This window comes from Olea europaea, chromosome 1 (assembly GCF_002742605.1).
Source record: "Olea europaea var. sylvestris chromosome 1, O_europaea_v1, whole genome shotgun sequence".
Classification (NCBI taxonomy): Eukaryota; Viridiplantae; Streptophyta; class Magnoliopsida; order Lamiales; family Oleaceae; genus Olea; species Olea europaea.
Genome location: NC_036237.1, coordinates 7,639,442 through 7,655,774, shown reverse-complemented (window position 1 = coordinate 7,655,774; position 16,333 = coordinate 7,639,442). Strand labels below are relative to the sequence as shown.

The window sequence follows — 16,333 nt, the reverse complement described above, 5'->3', positions numbered from 1 at the left end:
TTGGCGAAACATCTAGAAATGACAGTTAGTTTAAAAATAATAAACAGACCTACAACCACCCCACTATTTGTCCATTATAGGATTTACTTTAACGTTGTTTAAGTAGTCCGTACCATTGTAGAACAAAATTCAAATTGATCTGCATAATATCTATCTTTTTTTATTTTTTAATTTTTTTGACGCCGACAACATGTACGATAGTCAACATATATTTGATTTAGACCGTCACGATTAAGTGATTAGTGATTACACAGTCTCCTACCTTGATCATGATTCTTGCAAACAAGTATATATTTGGAAAGTATTTTTAAACACTTAAAAGAATTGGTAAATAAACGAATAGAATTTATAGGTCTCTTAGAACGTGTGAATTTTTTAATAATAAAAAATTAAAAAGGAAAGTATGGGATCAAATTTTCAATTGTCATATCTAATTCACCACGACAAGCATGTTACATGAGACTACACATGAACAATAAGAATGTTCATGTGTTTCACTCAGGGCCTGTTTGATTTGTCACATTTTTCATGGTCCATTTTCCACAATTTTGGTTTGTTTGATTGCAACATTTTCTTAGCAATTCTTTTTCCCTCTTCCCCCCACGCGTGAACAATTTTCTTGGTTTTGTGGAGTGGGAATTGGTTTTCCAGCTATCTTTTTCTTCTTCTTCATCATTTTTATTTTTAGGTAATGGAAATAAACTCTATCCTCAATTGTAATAATTTTTTTTCCTTTAATTAACAAGTTTCATGAAAAACAAAGCCAAACAAACAACAAAAGATCCAAAATTTCAACATTTTTCAGATAAAAAATTATACTAATCAAACACATTTAATTGACAATTATTAGGAAAACAAATTCTAGGCTATTCAATTCCCCAAAATTCTTTTTTTCCATCCAAATTTCATTCTTACAATCAAACGAACCCTAAGATAATTTCTAAAATTCTTCTTTTCTTTCCCCTCGATAAAGAATGTTTAAGAAGCTTTTGTAATATTTCATTAATTTGTAGACTATATGGTTTGCTCAAAAAAGTTATCAATTTTAGCAAGGTTATAAAATGTGTAATGCGTTACAATTCATTTTGGTTGAGTATTAAACATTAAAAGAATATATGTGCTTATATGAAGAATATGCGTAATTATGCGTTTTTCAAGTTTTAATATTATTTTAAATATTGTAAACTAATAAATAAATAAAATAATATAATTTTTTAAAAAAAAATTAACATTCTTCAAAGTTTCCCAAAAAATAATATTACTTAAAATCATAAATACTACAATTACTCGAACTTTATATATATTATTCAAATTTTTAACAAAAATATAATGATCAAAAACATAAATACTACAATTATATAGTAATCAATTTCTACAATTAAATTATATACGAACATTGGCTTAAAAAATCCTAAATATTATCTAATTCTTTATCGGATTATAATTTGAACTCCTCTTCATCCAAGTTATCTTCTGTGTCATCCGAGATAAAATCATCTTCATTGAATTTCCTTATTTGAACTTGAAATTTTCAATTACCTTATAGTAGGATATCATATTAACCTCCTCCTCATCATTATAACCATCAACAATTCAATATTTTTCATTATTAGCATCACTTGTTAGCAAAATTAAAGAAAGATCGAAGAAGGAGACTCAAGATCGGCATAGATAGTTTGCAAATTCAACGAAAACTATATATAATTCATGGGTTTAGGTGATTTAAGTCAATTTTATGTTTATTGGGCTTAATTTATTTTTTAAAGTGGAAATTACATATATGCCTACTTCTAAAGACTACATTTCAAAAATCAGTAGTATAGTTTATATTTACAAAAATCAGATGATAATACAATTTTTAATATTAGATAATAATATTATAAAATTCAACTGAAAACCCTAATATCCATTCTCTTTCTCTACCATTTCCTTTCCCTCTCTATACACTCTCCTCTACTCTACATTATCTCTTCACCACCCATCCCTTTACTCTCAGACCATCGTCGCTATCGGGACGTTGTTGCAATAACCCTACTTGATGCGAGAGCCACTTCACATCATCTCATTGCAGAATAGCTACGTGTGAAGTGACATTGCCGCTGTGTGGTGTTGTGAACGCGGCGTAGAGGATTCGCCCTATCACTATTGTAATTTGGTGGTGACGACAGTGTTACAGGTATTTGGTGTAGGTGGTGGTAGCTCTGGAGACAACAATGAGGTGATTTTGGTTTTGGTTGTTGGAGTGGTGGTGGTGGTGGTTTTCCATATTTTGGTGTTGTTAGGGGTTTGGAGTGGTTTTTGTTGGTGGTGCAAGTAGAGTTTCTAGTCGCGATGGTAGATCTAGTGGTGGCGATGAGGGCAGAACTGGTATGGGCTCCATGTGCAGTTCAATAATTCATAGCATTTGGAGGAGAGCGTTGGTAGAGTGAAGCTAAGGACTTTGGCGATGGGGAGACCTTTTTGGTGGATTACTTGTGCGATAGTTGGATGCGATTATGGTGGTAGAAAGTGGTGGTGGTACCATGATGGTTTCTTGTTGACAGGTCTATGAAGAAGTGTTGGTTGTGGTGGTGGTTGAAAATGGTAGAGGTGGTGATAACAGTGATGGTGGAGATGGCAACGACGATGGCAAGGCGATGGCATTTTGGATCTGATTTGTTGGTGCAGAGCTAGTGGTGGCGACTTGGGCAATGGTGGTGAAATGATAGTTCTGATGATGTTGTGGTGGCGGCGACGGGGATACTATGGTTGTGGTTGTAGATTGGCGGCAGTGGTGGTCATGGTGGTAGCGGTGGTAGTGATGACGGTGATGGTAGGTTTGAGAATTTTTCGATTTGCTCGTTTTGGTGTGGTGGAGATGGTGGTCACAAGTGTTAGCGGTGGTCACAAATTATTTGGTCGACGGTGACCATTAAATTGATTAATCTGTGATCAATACACAATATGTGACTAATAAAAAAGATAATTTGTGACCAAGAAATAAGAATTATTTTGCTCTAACAGTAGCCCCAGTTAGTGTAGCAGAACTGAAGAAATAATATGTGATTTAAAAAATTGTTAATTTGTGACCGATAATTTGATAATTTGTGACTGTATAATAAATTGTAACTTATAATATTTGTAATTTGTAATCAATAAATAAATTATGAATTATAAATTTTTGATTTATGACTGATGAACATATTGTGACCTATAAAATTTTTGAATTTTGATCGTAAAATAATTTGTGATATATAAAAATTTTGATTTGGGATAAAAAAAAAATAATATGTTACTAAATTTGTTCGTTTGGAATTCTTCTACTTTACTTTTATTTAATATTTTAGGATCCATTGCTTTTTGAGCCGTCTCAAACCTTACGATTGGTATTTATCTTCAAAATATTTGAAGATATACGAACGAGAGGTTTGCTTCGCCATGTATTTTTATTGTTCAAATCTTTGACAACACGAAAAATCATTGTTCAACTCTTTGACAACATGAAAAAACCTAAAGTTTGCCCTTCTTCTCTATTCATCCAAGGGATGGAAGGCAACTAAATCATTAATTTGTGATCAAATTGTATAGATTTGTGACATTAATATATTTAATTAATAAAATATATAATTAATTAATTAAATCATAAATAAATTTTAATAAAAATCTAATTTTTGAAATTTGAAACATTTGTTCTTATGTTTAAAATAGGTGATACTTCACCTCTTAATTATGAAATTTTCCATTTTTTAAAGTTATCAAAATGGGTTGGGCATTGTTATACTAATTTTGACAGAATTTTTAACATAAATGCATGCACATTTTGATGTTTAAGAGTGCATATGCGGTCTACGAAATGGGTTGACCTTATTATCACGTGCATACCCCATATGTGAGACATTTCAAAAATGCATCGAACATATACGAGTATATGCATACATTTTAGAACACCGATATTTAGTGTTTAAATTTTTAACTGTGTATATCATCACATACCAAATTGATGTAGTCCAAATGCCGACATGGAAAGAAACACTCTATTCCTTTTCATTTCGAATTTTATGGCTTTTAATTTAATATTTAAAGCTCATTTTATTGTTAGGACTTATTAATTATTTTTATGAAAGATGAGGAACGATAAAGCAATTATGATCGAGTTGCATTAGGTTGCGTAAACGCTTAGCCGCGAACCACGTTGGATGGAAGGCTCTTGACAAATCATATATTTGTATTCAACTTTCAATAAGCCTTTGGGAAGGCCGGAGTGCACCATGCATGTGTAAGGTTGATATTTCAAGTAAAAAATAAAATTTATTGATTTAATTTTTTTATTTTTATTTTTATTTTTATTTTTATTTTTATTTTTATTTTTTTGTGGAACTCTCGTGTTTTACACACGAATTATTCATTGATCAAACCGTTCTCGATATTCGGTTAAATCAATGAGTAATGATTAACCGAATTCTCGATACCCTCTATTAATAACAACGAGTTTCTTATCGGTTTAATTCATAGTTTTTCCACAAAAGTAAAAAACATGATGATGGGAACATTTTCCAATATCCCCGATCATCACATTCCCAACGACTATTTTTTGATAAAGGTATAAATCCATCTGCGGTGTCCTCGAGCATGACCATCCTCGAGACATTATGCCCGACCACATCTCATGCTGCTTCGCGTATTGCAAACATTTGTCCTCGGGCATAGTCCTCGGGCACGTCCTCCCTTCACTACTGACGATTGTTAACCCTTTAGAATTCCTACGCAATTAGGAATCTTAACTCCCACAAGAATCCTATCTCACATGTGATTCTGGAATTCAACCAACTCCTTAACTATTCAGGACTCCAACAGATGAGGACATCCAGCTAGTTGAGTCCAATTAGGAGAATGTCACTTACTATTATAAATACAGAACCTTGAACCATTATTCAGGTACGTTTTTCATTGTTCTTCAGCACATAACCTCACGCATATATTTCCCTTTCTGACTTAAGCATCGGAGGGGCGACGAGAACACACCTCGTTGCCTTTGTTTCAGGTACCGGGAGACCACGATCGTGATCAACCAGAATCATCAAACTCGGAAAATCTACGGGTACGATTTTTGGTAGCATCACATGCCTTAATATTCCACAGTAGCAGCAAATGAATATTAAGCACAACCATATCAAGAAAGAGAAAATATCCAATATCAAAAATTGTAAACATCTAAAATGACAGAAAATTATACAAATACATCAATTACTACAAAATTACATCAGTTAGTTTCTTTACATCGAAATATCATATGTTAAAATTCTCCAGAAAAGCAGCAAATTAATACTTTTTAGTTTCAATTTCATTTCCTTTATGTCATCAAGACAAAAAGCAGATCTAAATGTGAGATATTCTATAGCATTGATTTCATCTGTTCATACAATATCCATAGAAGAGTGCCAATTGCAGTATCTCTTACCAAGTCTTTGACAATTGAACCAACCCAGCCGTAGTCATCCCCTGAAGGCCTTTTCCCGGCAAGGTCTCGGAATCGCAAGTTTCCTTGATCTGAAACGAGCGAGTAAATAACTCCATTCATGTGGCCCTTTCCCATAACTCCCACCACTTTCTTACTGTTATTCACAGCTTTGCTCCTCTTCAGGGACCAAGCAAGATACTGGAAGAAAAACGAGTTGGATCATTTAGCGGAAAAAGTTAAAAAAGTCAGTTGAAAGTATTGTCTGAAGTAAAGCAATGTCAGCATTCACAACAAAATACTACGTCTTGTTCTAAATAGATTTGGAATGGACTAAATGAATTCTTCTTTCACACTTCGTTGGGTAAAAGAACCTCTCAAGTCTCTGCAAAACATATTCCAACAACCTCATCATTCCCTTATTTTTCATTGTCAATTTGGGGGCACAATCAGTACCATACTGTAAACAACTCAGCAGTCAGTACCATAATACACAGCAGCTCAAATTATTGTTCATAAAAATAGAATGACCACAACACGAATCCTGTTACAGGTTAATTCAACGATAAGTTCTAAATTTTGTAAAAGCCAAGAGACACGAGCAAAAATTTGCAACTTGCCAAACAAATCAAATTGTTTAAACACTTACTGTATCGCGTTCATATATAAGAGGTGGCAATAGTGATGGATATGAAGAGCTTAGCTGGTCATAAAGCTGGAAGTTGTCATCACTAGTACTAGATTCCTGATTAAGAAAATGCAACAATAAAATAAGTTCTATAGAAGTTTTTAAACAGACATAAGCAAGATGAATATACATGTCATTGTGCCAGGACCAGCAAATATGATCAGTACTTCCAATTAAAGAAATGCAGGTTTGGATCACATGGTAATTAGATTTCCTCAAAACCCAACCAAAAAAATAAGAGAGAGAGAGGGAGGATTTGTTGAGTTAGAGTTGAAGGTAACAAATTCTTATCTAGAAATTTGAGAGAGAAACCTTTAATGAATCCTTGGAAAACTTGGATGATGTTATTCCATGAATGACAGTCGACAATAAGCTCAGCTTCTCCTTCCACTTTAATGAACTCCATGCTCTTTCAAGCTGTATGGGGACATGTAAAATGAATAACTCAACCTTCATCACGAGTCAGTAAGTGCAATTCAGCCATCTAATAGAGGCAGCAGAAAAACCAATTAACATTGCAATCCATTTTCACCCCAAATATAGGATCACTATGGCTGTTAAAGACCAACTTCAAATGATTAAATTTGTACCACTTGAAACAACTGAAGCTTTTCAATAAGATGGTCCAATATAGCATCAGAATAAGCAATGGTCTTGGATTCAAATCTAGAAAACTCGTGTTCGTAAAAATTGCACAAGTATTAGGCATTTGATGTAAAAATGAATTTGACCTTCACGTAAAGAAACCTTTTTTTTTTTTTTTTTTTTTTTTGGACGTAAAGAACTTGTTGAAGACTAACTGAAAATAAATAAATTTGTCTGCTTGCTTAACTTTAGATGAATGATTCAACAACAATGCCTAATTTTGGATTCATGATATTGAAGAACGCAAATGGATCACATTGATTCTCATCTATGGGCTTACATACAGTTATTTCAATTGGTCGATCTCCCAACACTATTTGAGCACCAATTTCTTCAGAAGCCTTTCTAGCAGCACGAAACTGCAAAACTTGCACAACAATTTTCTCAGAGAAGATGTGATCAATTGAAATTCCGAAGTTGCTGACTATTAATAAATCTTATGTAGACAAGCATCTACCTCATCACCAAAAGGACGATCAATATCTGAAGAAATTTTTGAAGAGAATGCCGCGAACAGTAGGCGTAATGCTAAAGCAGTTTGACCCCCTGTTATACGTGAGAAGTAGAGTTACATCTTCTTAAAGAAGGCAGTAAATGAATAGACGACCAAGGGATTAATACAGACCCAAGTTAATACTTCGGCCAACAGCCCCAAAGAACCCAGAACCAGTTAAGGAAAACATGTTTGACCTCAACTGCTGATTGAGCTCACCATTGTCAGAAGTGTACATGATACCAGCTCTGAAAATAGACTCTGAAACAAGTGAAATTAAGCCATATATTGGCAACAAAAGAGTACGATAAATATCACACTTCTCGAGTTAATATAGATGAGTGATAAAAATAATTTGCTACTTAATCGATGACACTAGGTGCATTAGTTAAAAGAAGCGAAGTCAACCTACAGTTACATGGAATGAGGTAAATGGCAAGGATTTTATCAGTGTAGTTTAATAATAGATATGATACTTGATAGGGTAGGATGGATCAAGAATATGCACGTGGTCGATCCCAGATTAAGCATGGATTAGGCATTGTTGAATTTTACCGCAGAGATTCATTGTCGAGCCCCATGAATTTCGATTAATTTATCATGGCAATAATAATTGTGGCTTTAGCATCAAATATTATCCATTCCGGATACTTGTGCATCCATTACCATTTCAAATTTCCTGGACTGTAGGTTTAACTTATGTTATAGTCAACTTGATAAAGTACACACAAAGGCAGAAAACTGAAGAGAAGAAACAAAATGCTGTACTTCTAATTGGAATTCCAAATATTTCTTTCATTCATTGCCTAGATATATACATAAAAGTCCCATAATCTCACCTAACCGCTCTTATTAAATTGGAAAGAGCAACCAAGACTATATATTCAAGTTCTTTTTAGGCGCAAATATGACATGAGAACACATGCAAAAGTCGTCAATTTGTATAAAATGAGACAACGTGGTATTAACAGAACTTTGTCAAAGCAAAAATTTTTAAATAAGAAATGACTATTATTTTTAAAACAATTGCATTACTAACAATTAAACTACATATTGGACCTCAAATTCTGTATTGTAATTATTAAAAACAGAATTCATGTTGCAAACAATAACGCAACTTTTTATGTACTCTGTGTAAGAGAAAAGGAATATAGAAATTGTTCCACATAGATAAGTTCAAGGCTAACAGATTCTGGCTATTATTACCAATACCCACATATAGCCATCTATAGTAGTTCGTTCTCGCTCTTGTAAATTTCCAGATTTCATGGATCTCTCTATCAGCCCTTCTCCATACATTAGTTTGGTCCATTAATTTTCATTTCCTAATTCATTTGATCCAGTTTCTCTCAAAGAACATTTAACTTGTTGAGTTGCCACCGGTCCTCCAAGAATAACACCCAGCTCAGTCAATCTAATTTTCAGAATCCAAATTACGCCTTGATCTAATATGAAGTCCAAGTTTAACTTGAAAAATTCATAATTTCCACTCCACTTGATGTTGTCAAAAGTCACATTTCACCCTAAAATAAAGTTGTACACATGCCAAGATGCATTCTAAAGAAACTTAAGAAGTCGTAGATGAAAGTTTCCAACGATGCTCCTGCTCATGAAGTTATGGGACTAATTCTCCCATTGCCGGTGCTCCACACCCTTCATATAATAGCTGATAATTAAATTCATAAACATAGAATAGAATCATTTAACAAACTGCAGGAGTGTCCATCAGGGTGAAGACACAATTTTAATAGACAAATCCCCCCCCCCCGCCCTGCCCTGCCTCCCCTACCTAAGCATTTAGAAGTGTTGGTTCTGTTGAATTTAACGATAATCATGTTAAGAAACAAGAATTACAAAAAGTTGAAATATAATTGTACTTACTTGTAATATTTGTTATTGTTAGGGACCATGGTTGTAATTTCTTGTATTGTATATATTCTTTTATCCTATCAATAAAACACATATACTTCAAAACCCAAAACGCGACTTGGTATCAGAGCTGAGGAAAGCCGAACCCTTGGCTTGCATTTACCGCCGATTCTGAAGGTCCCATCACCGGCCGGCTGCAGCGGCGACTCCGGCAGCACGAACCGGCGCCCGAACCCTAGGCGCTCTCCAGCAGGGAGCTGCGCGACTCAGGCAGGTGCGTTTTCCGGCAAAGGCTGCGTCTGTAGCGGCGATTCCGATCGGCAGCAGCAGCGCACTGCTAAACCCGAACCCTAGGCGGTGCTTTTTCGGCTCAGGCGACCCTCACTGCTTGCCTGCATTCATTCAGTCGCTTCATTAGCACCTTCTTTGAGCTGTTTGTAGTTGGCAGCCTGCTGAATCAAGTCCAGGATCGTAATAGTCAACTGGGCATCTGCCAATGGGTATGTTTTTGGGTTCACAGCTTCTGCAGTCATGATGCTAGAGAGCTGAAGAAAGATTGAGGAGAAAAATTAGGAAATTGGGAAGACTGTGTGATTGGTTGTTACGTTATTTATTAACTACTTGAAATAATGGCTGTCCAGAGAATGGTTACATCGTTAGTTCATGAAACATCGTCTCCAATTCACATTAAGTTAGATGGCACTAACTACCATGTGTGGTCAAAATTACTAGAGATGCACATTACTGGACGGAAAAAAGAACTCACATTTTTTGTGAACTAACTCTACCAAAAGAAGATGATAGTACCTGTGGTGAATGGGTGGCAGATGATGCCATCGTTAAGTCTTGGCTTATTAATTCTATGACTGATGCTCTTGTGGCCCATTTTGTTCAGTTTGACACGGCCAAAGATGTGTGGGATGCGGTTAAGAGAAGTTATCTTGATGTCTCTGATTCATCTCAAGTTTATGAACTAATGAAAAAATCTTTTCAACTGAGGCAAGAGGGGCGGCCTCTTGTCACATACTACACTGAAATGAATTCCATTTTTTTGGAGCTTGACCATCGCAGACCTAATTCCATGAAGTGCGCCGCCGATGTTGATGCATTAAAGAAGAGGTGTGCTGAAGACATAATTTATATGTTTTTGGCGGGACTTGATCATGGTTTGGATCAAGTGCGTAGTCGTATTTTGGCTACTACACCCCTTCCAAGCTTGGAAGAGGTGTTCTCGACTGTTCGTCGTGAGGAACAGCGACAACTCACTATGGGGGGCGAAAGCCATTCTGAGGCGTCTGCGTTGGCTGTAAAAGGGTTCAATCCTCGATCACGAGCTCCTATTCAGTCTACTGAAATTTGCTCATTCTGTCACCTAAAAGGACACACTGCTGACAAGTGTTTCAAAAAAAATGGCTATCGAGATTGATATTTAGCAAAGAGGGCAGAGAAGAGGGGTGGAAGATCATCTCAGACTACGCATTCATCTCATGCACCTACAGCTACTGTTTCCCATGTTGCTTGTTCATCTTCTGGAGAAGGTACTTCTGGGGTGCAATCTGCTTCTACTGTATCTGATTTTTGGGTTATAGATTCTGGAGCTACTGATCATTTTACCTGTAATCCCTCTGCATTTGACTCGTTGACAAATTCGCCTGTTCAGTCTGTTCAGGTGGCTAATGGGACTCTTGTCAAAATTACTGAGGCTGGGAATGTCTCGTTTTCACCTACTTTCTCAATCTCATCTGTTTTACTTGCTCCTACGTTTTCCACTAATCTCTTATCTATTAGTAAAATTACAAAGCATCTTGATTGCGCTGTCATCTTCTCACCTACTCATTGTGTATTTCAGGACAATCTAACGAAGATGACGATTGGCACTGGTAGAGAAAGAGGAGGGCTGTATTTTTTGGAAGGAACAAAGTGTTTGCAAACTGAGGATAGCCATGGTCTTCAAGTTGTTAGTAAATCCTCTCCAAGAGATAGGATTCTTTTGTGGCATTGTCGATTAGGCCATCCTTCATTTCCTTACTTAGAACACTTGTTCCCAAAGTTATTTAAAAACATTTCTAGTTCTAGTATGCGGTGTGAACAATGTATTTTTGCTAAAAATCATCGTGTACCTTTCAAAGTCAGTTTTAATAAAAGTTCTGTTCCTTTTACTTGTGTTCATACTGATGTTTGGGGGCCTTTCTCTACTCCATCTATTACAGGTCATAAATATTTTATCTCTTTCATTGATGACTGTACCAGAGTTTGTTGGATATATTTGTTAAAATCTAAGGGTGAAGTTGGGCACGTTATTTCAAAATTCTCTAAAATGATTGAGGCACAATTTCATACACAGGTCAAAGTTATTCATTCTGACAATGGTCGTGAGTTTGTAAACCAAACTCTTGGCAACTTCTTCTCGACTCACGGCATTCTCCATCAGACCACTTGTGCTTACACACCTCAATAAAACGGCGTCGCAGAGCAAAAAAATCGACACATTCTTGAAGTTGCTCGAGTCTTATGTTTTACTATGCGTGTTCCAAAATGTTTTTGGGCCGAAGCGGTAACTACTTCTGTCTTTCTCATAAATCGGATGCCTGCTCGCATCATTGACTTTCAAACCCCCTTAAAAATGTTGTCACAGTTTCACTCTATTCCCTCTGTTTTAAATCTATGTCCTAAAGTTTTTGGTTGTGCGTGTTATGTTCATGTGCACTCTCATCTCAGAGATAAATTTGATCCTCGTGCACTGAAATGTGTCTTCCTTGGCTACTCTAGCTCCCAGAAGGGCTACAAATGTTTTCATCCACCTATAGGAAAATACTATGTTTCTATGGATGTGGAATTTTGCGAGTCAGAATCATTTTTTTCTGATGACGTGTCGTTAGTTCCTCTTCAGGGAGAGATTAGTAGTAAGGAAGAGGAACGAGTGTGGTTAGATGAAAAGAAAGTGTGGATTTCTAGAAAGGAGGGGGAATCCCAAGTAGAATCAAAAAATGAATCTAGAGTTGAGGATGATAGATCACCTCGCTTGTTCCGAAAATGCTATACAAGGAGAAATTTAGACAATGCTTGTACTCCAGTATTATCCTCCTCAGACCATAATAACCCTCCTGTTGATACTACAGTGCCATCTGATTCTTCGGAGATTGAAAATGAGGTACCTACTTTGCTTACCCCTTCTACTCCTATCTCTATTTCTGACTCTAATCCTGTAGCTTTAGATACTGTTGATACTCGAGATAGTAGATATCCCCTTCGAGTCCATAATAAGCCTGATAGGTTTGGATTTTCGAAATCTTCTTCCAATGCTATCTTTCCCATAAATGATTATATCTCGTACCACCGTTTATCTAAGACTAACCTAACATTGCCCTCCAATTGTCATCTGTGTCAATACCTAATCACTTTCAGGAAGCTCTTGATCAACCTAAATGGAAATCTGCTATGGTAGAAGAGATGAATGCTCTCCAAAAGAACTCTACTTGGGAAATGGTCTTACTACCACCAGGAAAAAGGACTATGGGATGCAAGTGGGTGTACTCATTAAAATTCAGGGCAGATGGAGCTGTAGATAGGTATAAGGCTAGATTGGTTGCCAAAGGGTACAAACAGACATATGGAATTGACTACCAGGAAACGTTTGCCCCAGTAGCTAAGATGAATACTGTTAGAGTCATCCTATCTCTAGCAGTCAATCTTGATTTGCCATTGAGGCAATTTGATGTTAAAAATGCATTCCTTCATGGTGATCTGACAGAGGAAGTGTATATGGATCCTCCTCCTGGTTTTACTCCTCCAGAGGGTAATGTGTGTAAGTTGAAGAAAGCCTTGTATGGGCTAAAACAATCACCAAGGGCGTGGTTTGGAAGATTGAGTTGTTCAATGAAAAGGTATGGTTTTAAACAGGCCTTGGCTGATTATACTCTATTTTATAAGAGAGATGGTCATGATATTACTATACTTATTGTGTATGTGGATGATATGATTGTTACGGGCAGTAATCCTAGTGAGATTGAGAAACTCCGAAGCCATTTGACAGAGGAGTTTGAAATGAAGGACTTAGGTACCTTGAAGTATTTCTTGGGCATTGAGGTATCACGGTCTCAACAAGAACTTATCCTATCCCAACGCAAGTATGTCCTTGACCTCCTAGCAGAAACTGGTATGTCAGCTTGTGTCCCTGTTGACACACCATTGAGGTAAATCATGGTCTATCTATCTATCCTGACCAGATTCCCACAAACAAAGAGAGATATCAGAGATTGATGGGGAAGTTGATTTATCTAACCCACACGTAACCGGATTTGTCATATGCAGTTAGCGTTGTGAGTTAATTCATGCATAACCCCAGTGAGCAGCATATGAGTGCAGTTAATCGGATATTGGCATATCTAAAGTCCTCTCCAGGCAAGGGTATTCTGTACTCAAAAGAGGGGCATCTAGATATTATGAGCTATACGGATTCTGATTTTGCTGGATCGAGATTGGACAGAAAATCCACATCAGGTTATGTATCATTTGTTGGGGTAATCTTGTGACTTGGAGGAGTAAAAAACAGTTAGTCTCATTATCCAGTGCTGAGGTGGAATATCGTGCATTGCATCATGCAACTACCGAGCTCACATGGCTAAAACTTCTCCTGAGTGAACTTGGCTTTGGTCCGGACAAGCCTATGTTACTTTTTTGTAATAACACTGCCGCCATTAAAATCGCAAATAACCCTGTGCAACATGATAGAACAAAGCATGTTGAACTTGATAGGAACTACATCAAAGATAATCTCGACTCCAAAAATATAGAGGTTCCATACATCAAGAGGGTAGAACAAATGGCCGATGTAATGACACATGGAGTTGTTAGCGGTCCATTTCATACAATGTTATCCAAGTTGGGCATGCGCGATAACTATGAACCAACTTGAGGGGGAGAGTTGAAATATAATTGTACTTACTTGTAATATTTGTTATTGTTAGGGACCATGGTTGTAATTTCTTGTATTGTATATATTCTTTTATCCTATCAATAAAATACATATACTTCAAAACCCAAAACGCGACTCAAAATAATAAATTGATAGTTCAAATTCATACTTGCGGAAGAGATTGTGGATATGAATATTAACAGCAAGACTTTCCTCTTCTTGCTCTTCGCAAAATATTAGCCGTCAATGAGGCAAGCCAATGAAACAATATAAAGATAAAAGGGGACCTAGCCTTTCTTTATATAGAAATTTATTAAGTCGTTCTATTAACGACTTAAACTCTAATTAGGGTTTACATATATTTTCGAGCCACATGCTTAAAATTACCACATTATATAAAAGATAACCCATAAGGTATAAAACGCCCCAATTGATCACTTAACATACTAGGCCTAATCACAATATCATTACGAGCCACACATCTAACCCGTAAAATTTACAATCAAATGGAAAGCTCATATTTAGAATTATTCTAACAAGTTCAAGATGACATCAGAGTAAACAGGGGTTTTGCTTAAATTCAAGTTTGGTCACTACCCATTTATAGTTTTATTCACATATATAGTCTTCCATGAAAAGATAATCTTGCCCACACACGATTATAGGCAATCAAATATTATAGAGTAATGCTATTCAACACCAATAGTGCTAAAACATCACTTTATGTACACAAGAAATAATAGGTGAGTCCTATAACAAAGCATTTTCATTTAATATGACTTATCATTTAATACCACTTATATACCAGTGACCTATGGTGCTAGATAGCATTATAATATTACTCCAAACACCGTGAAAAGATAATCTTGCCCATACACTTAGGGTCTGTTTGATTGTAAATATGGAATTTGGGTGGAAAAAAAATGAATTGAAGGGAATTGAATTGTCTAGAATTTGTTTTAGTGGAAATTGTCAATTAATAGTGTTTGATTGGTATAATTTCACTTGAAAAATGTTAAAATAAAAGTGTCTTTTGATATTCGTTTGGCTCTATTTTTCATAAAAATTATCAATTTAAGGGATATCCACTTCTACAATTGTTCCTAGAACTTGTTTTCATTGCCTGAAAAAAAATCCAAAAATTATCTATATTTTTTGTGTTCGTTTGATTTTATTTTACATGAAAATTGTCAATTTAAGGGATATTCTCTTTTACAATTGTTCTTAAAATTTGTTCCCATTACCAAAAATTTAAAAAAAAGTTGGAAAACATAAGCCTAAGTGGAAAAATGAATTCCATTTTTCATGGAAAATTTTGGGCTACCAAAAATAGCCTCACTTTTTCTTATTACTATTTTTAGGTAAAGAAGTCACCTTTTTCTTTTTCAAGTTACTGCTGCCCAGTTGTCAAAATAACTAAATTTTTGAACTATCGGCAATGAAGAAAAAATGCTTGCATTTTAACTATAATTGAACTTTTTAAGCTCATACTAACATGTGGTACAATACATAATTCAGCTGAAATCCCAAATCAAAAAGCAAACAAGCAAAAGCCTAAAACTTGCCTGCTTCTGCAGAGCTCCACAACAACATTGTCAGGCCTCAAAGCATGGATAACCCTTAGAACATCAGAAGCAGATTCTTGCGATATATGGGTGGTACCAATAAGCCAAATGGCCTCCGGTTCTACAAATTCACTTCTCCACGGTGGGACTGGCCCATATTGACTTCTGTTGATCAGAACCAAGCTCCCATTACGCGCCAAATCGAGCAATTCTGGATGGGTTTCGGCTATTGTGCTTGTGGAAGTTTTGAGAATTTCATTCTTGAAATCAAAGTCTGCTGGCGGTGGAATTACGGAGGCTCTGCATACGGGTTTGAGCTTTGGGAGGTGTGTTTTGATCGGAAAATGGAGCTTGCTATACTGTGGTAGTGGGATTGAGAATGGAGATGTTGAGATTCTCATGCTCTCTCTACGGGGGGAGAGAGGGAGAGATTTTTGTGGACAGAGTTCAGGTTCGTGAGCTTGGTTGGCTCCATAACTTTAAATCCCGATTAGTTAATTAAAATCTCACTTCATTTTTCTTACATTTATTTTTCCATACACAATTTTTTATTAAATAATATTACACAAAAATAAAAAATAAAAATCTTTTTTTCAACCAATCATTTTTAAAAAAATTATTCCACTCATTTTTCATTTCAAAAAATGAGGGCCAACCGAAGGCTAATGCCCATAGTCTCATTTTTTTAAAAAATTACGTTCTTAAATAATGATTTGACATTATT

The 16,333-nt window shown here is 35.8% G+C and overlaps 1 protein-coding gene across 2 annotated transcripts; it reads right to left on the bottom strand.

The window, feature by feature from the left end:
• Positions 1–5,196: 5,196 nt before the first annotated feature.
• On the bottom strand, positions 5,197–16,097 carry LOC111393058 (traB domain-containing protein). Of its 2 annotated transcripts, none has more exons than XM_023018461.1 (7): positions 15,610–16,097; positions 7,393–7,508; positions 7,225–7,313; positions 7,052–7,126; positions 6,435–6,539; positions 6,084–6,179; positions 5,197–5,635 (listed from the first exon to the last, which is right to left on the bottom strand). In XM_023018461.1, exons 1-7 carry the CDS (start codon positions 16,008–16,010, stop codon positions 5,372–5,374), a joined length of 1,146 nt encoding a protein of 381 aa, XP_022874229.1. In that variant the 5' UTR covers positions 16,011–16,097; the 3' UTR covers positions 5,197–5,371. The 2 variants fall into 2 exon arrangements, with proteins under 2 accessions (XP_022874229.1, XP_022874235.1); XM_023018467.1 differs by having other exon boundaries at positions 7,393–7,521; positions 15,610–15,766.
• Positions 16,098–16,333: the final 236 nt, after the last annotated feature.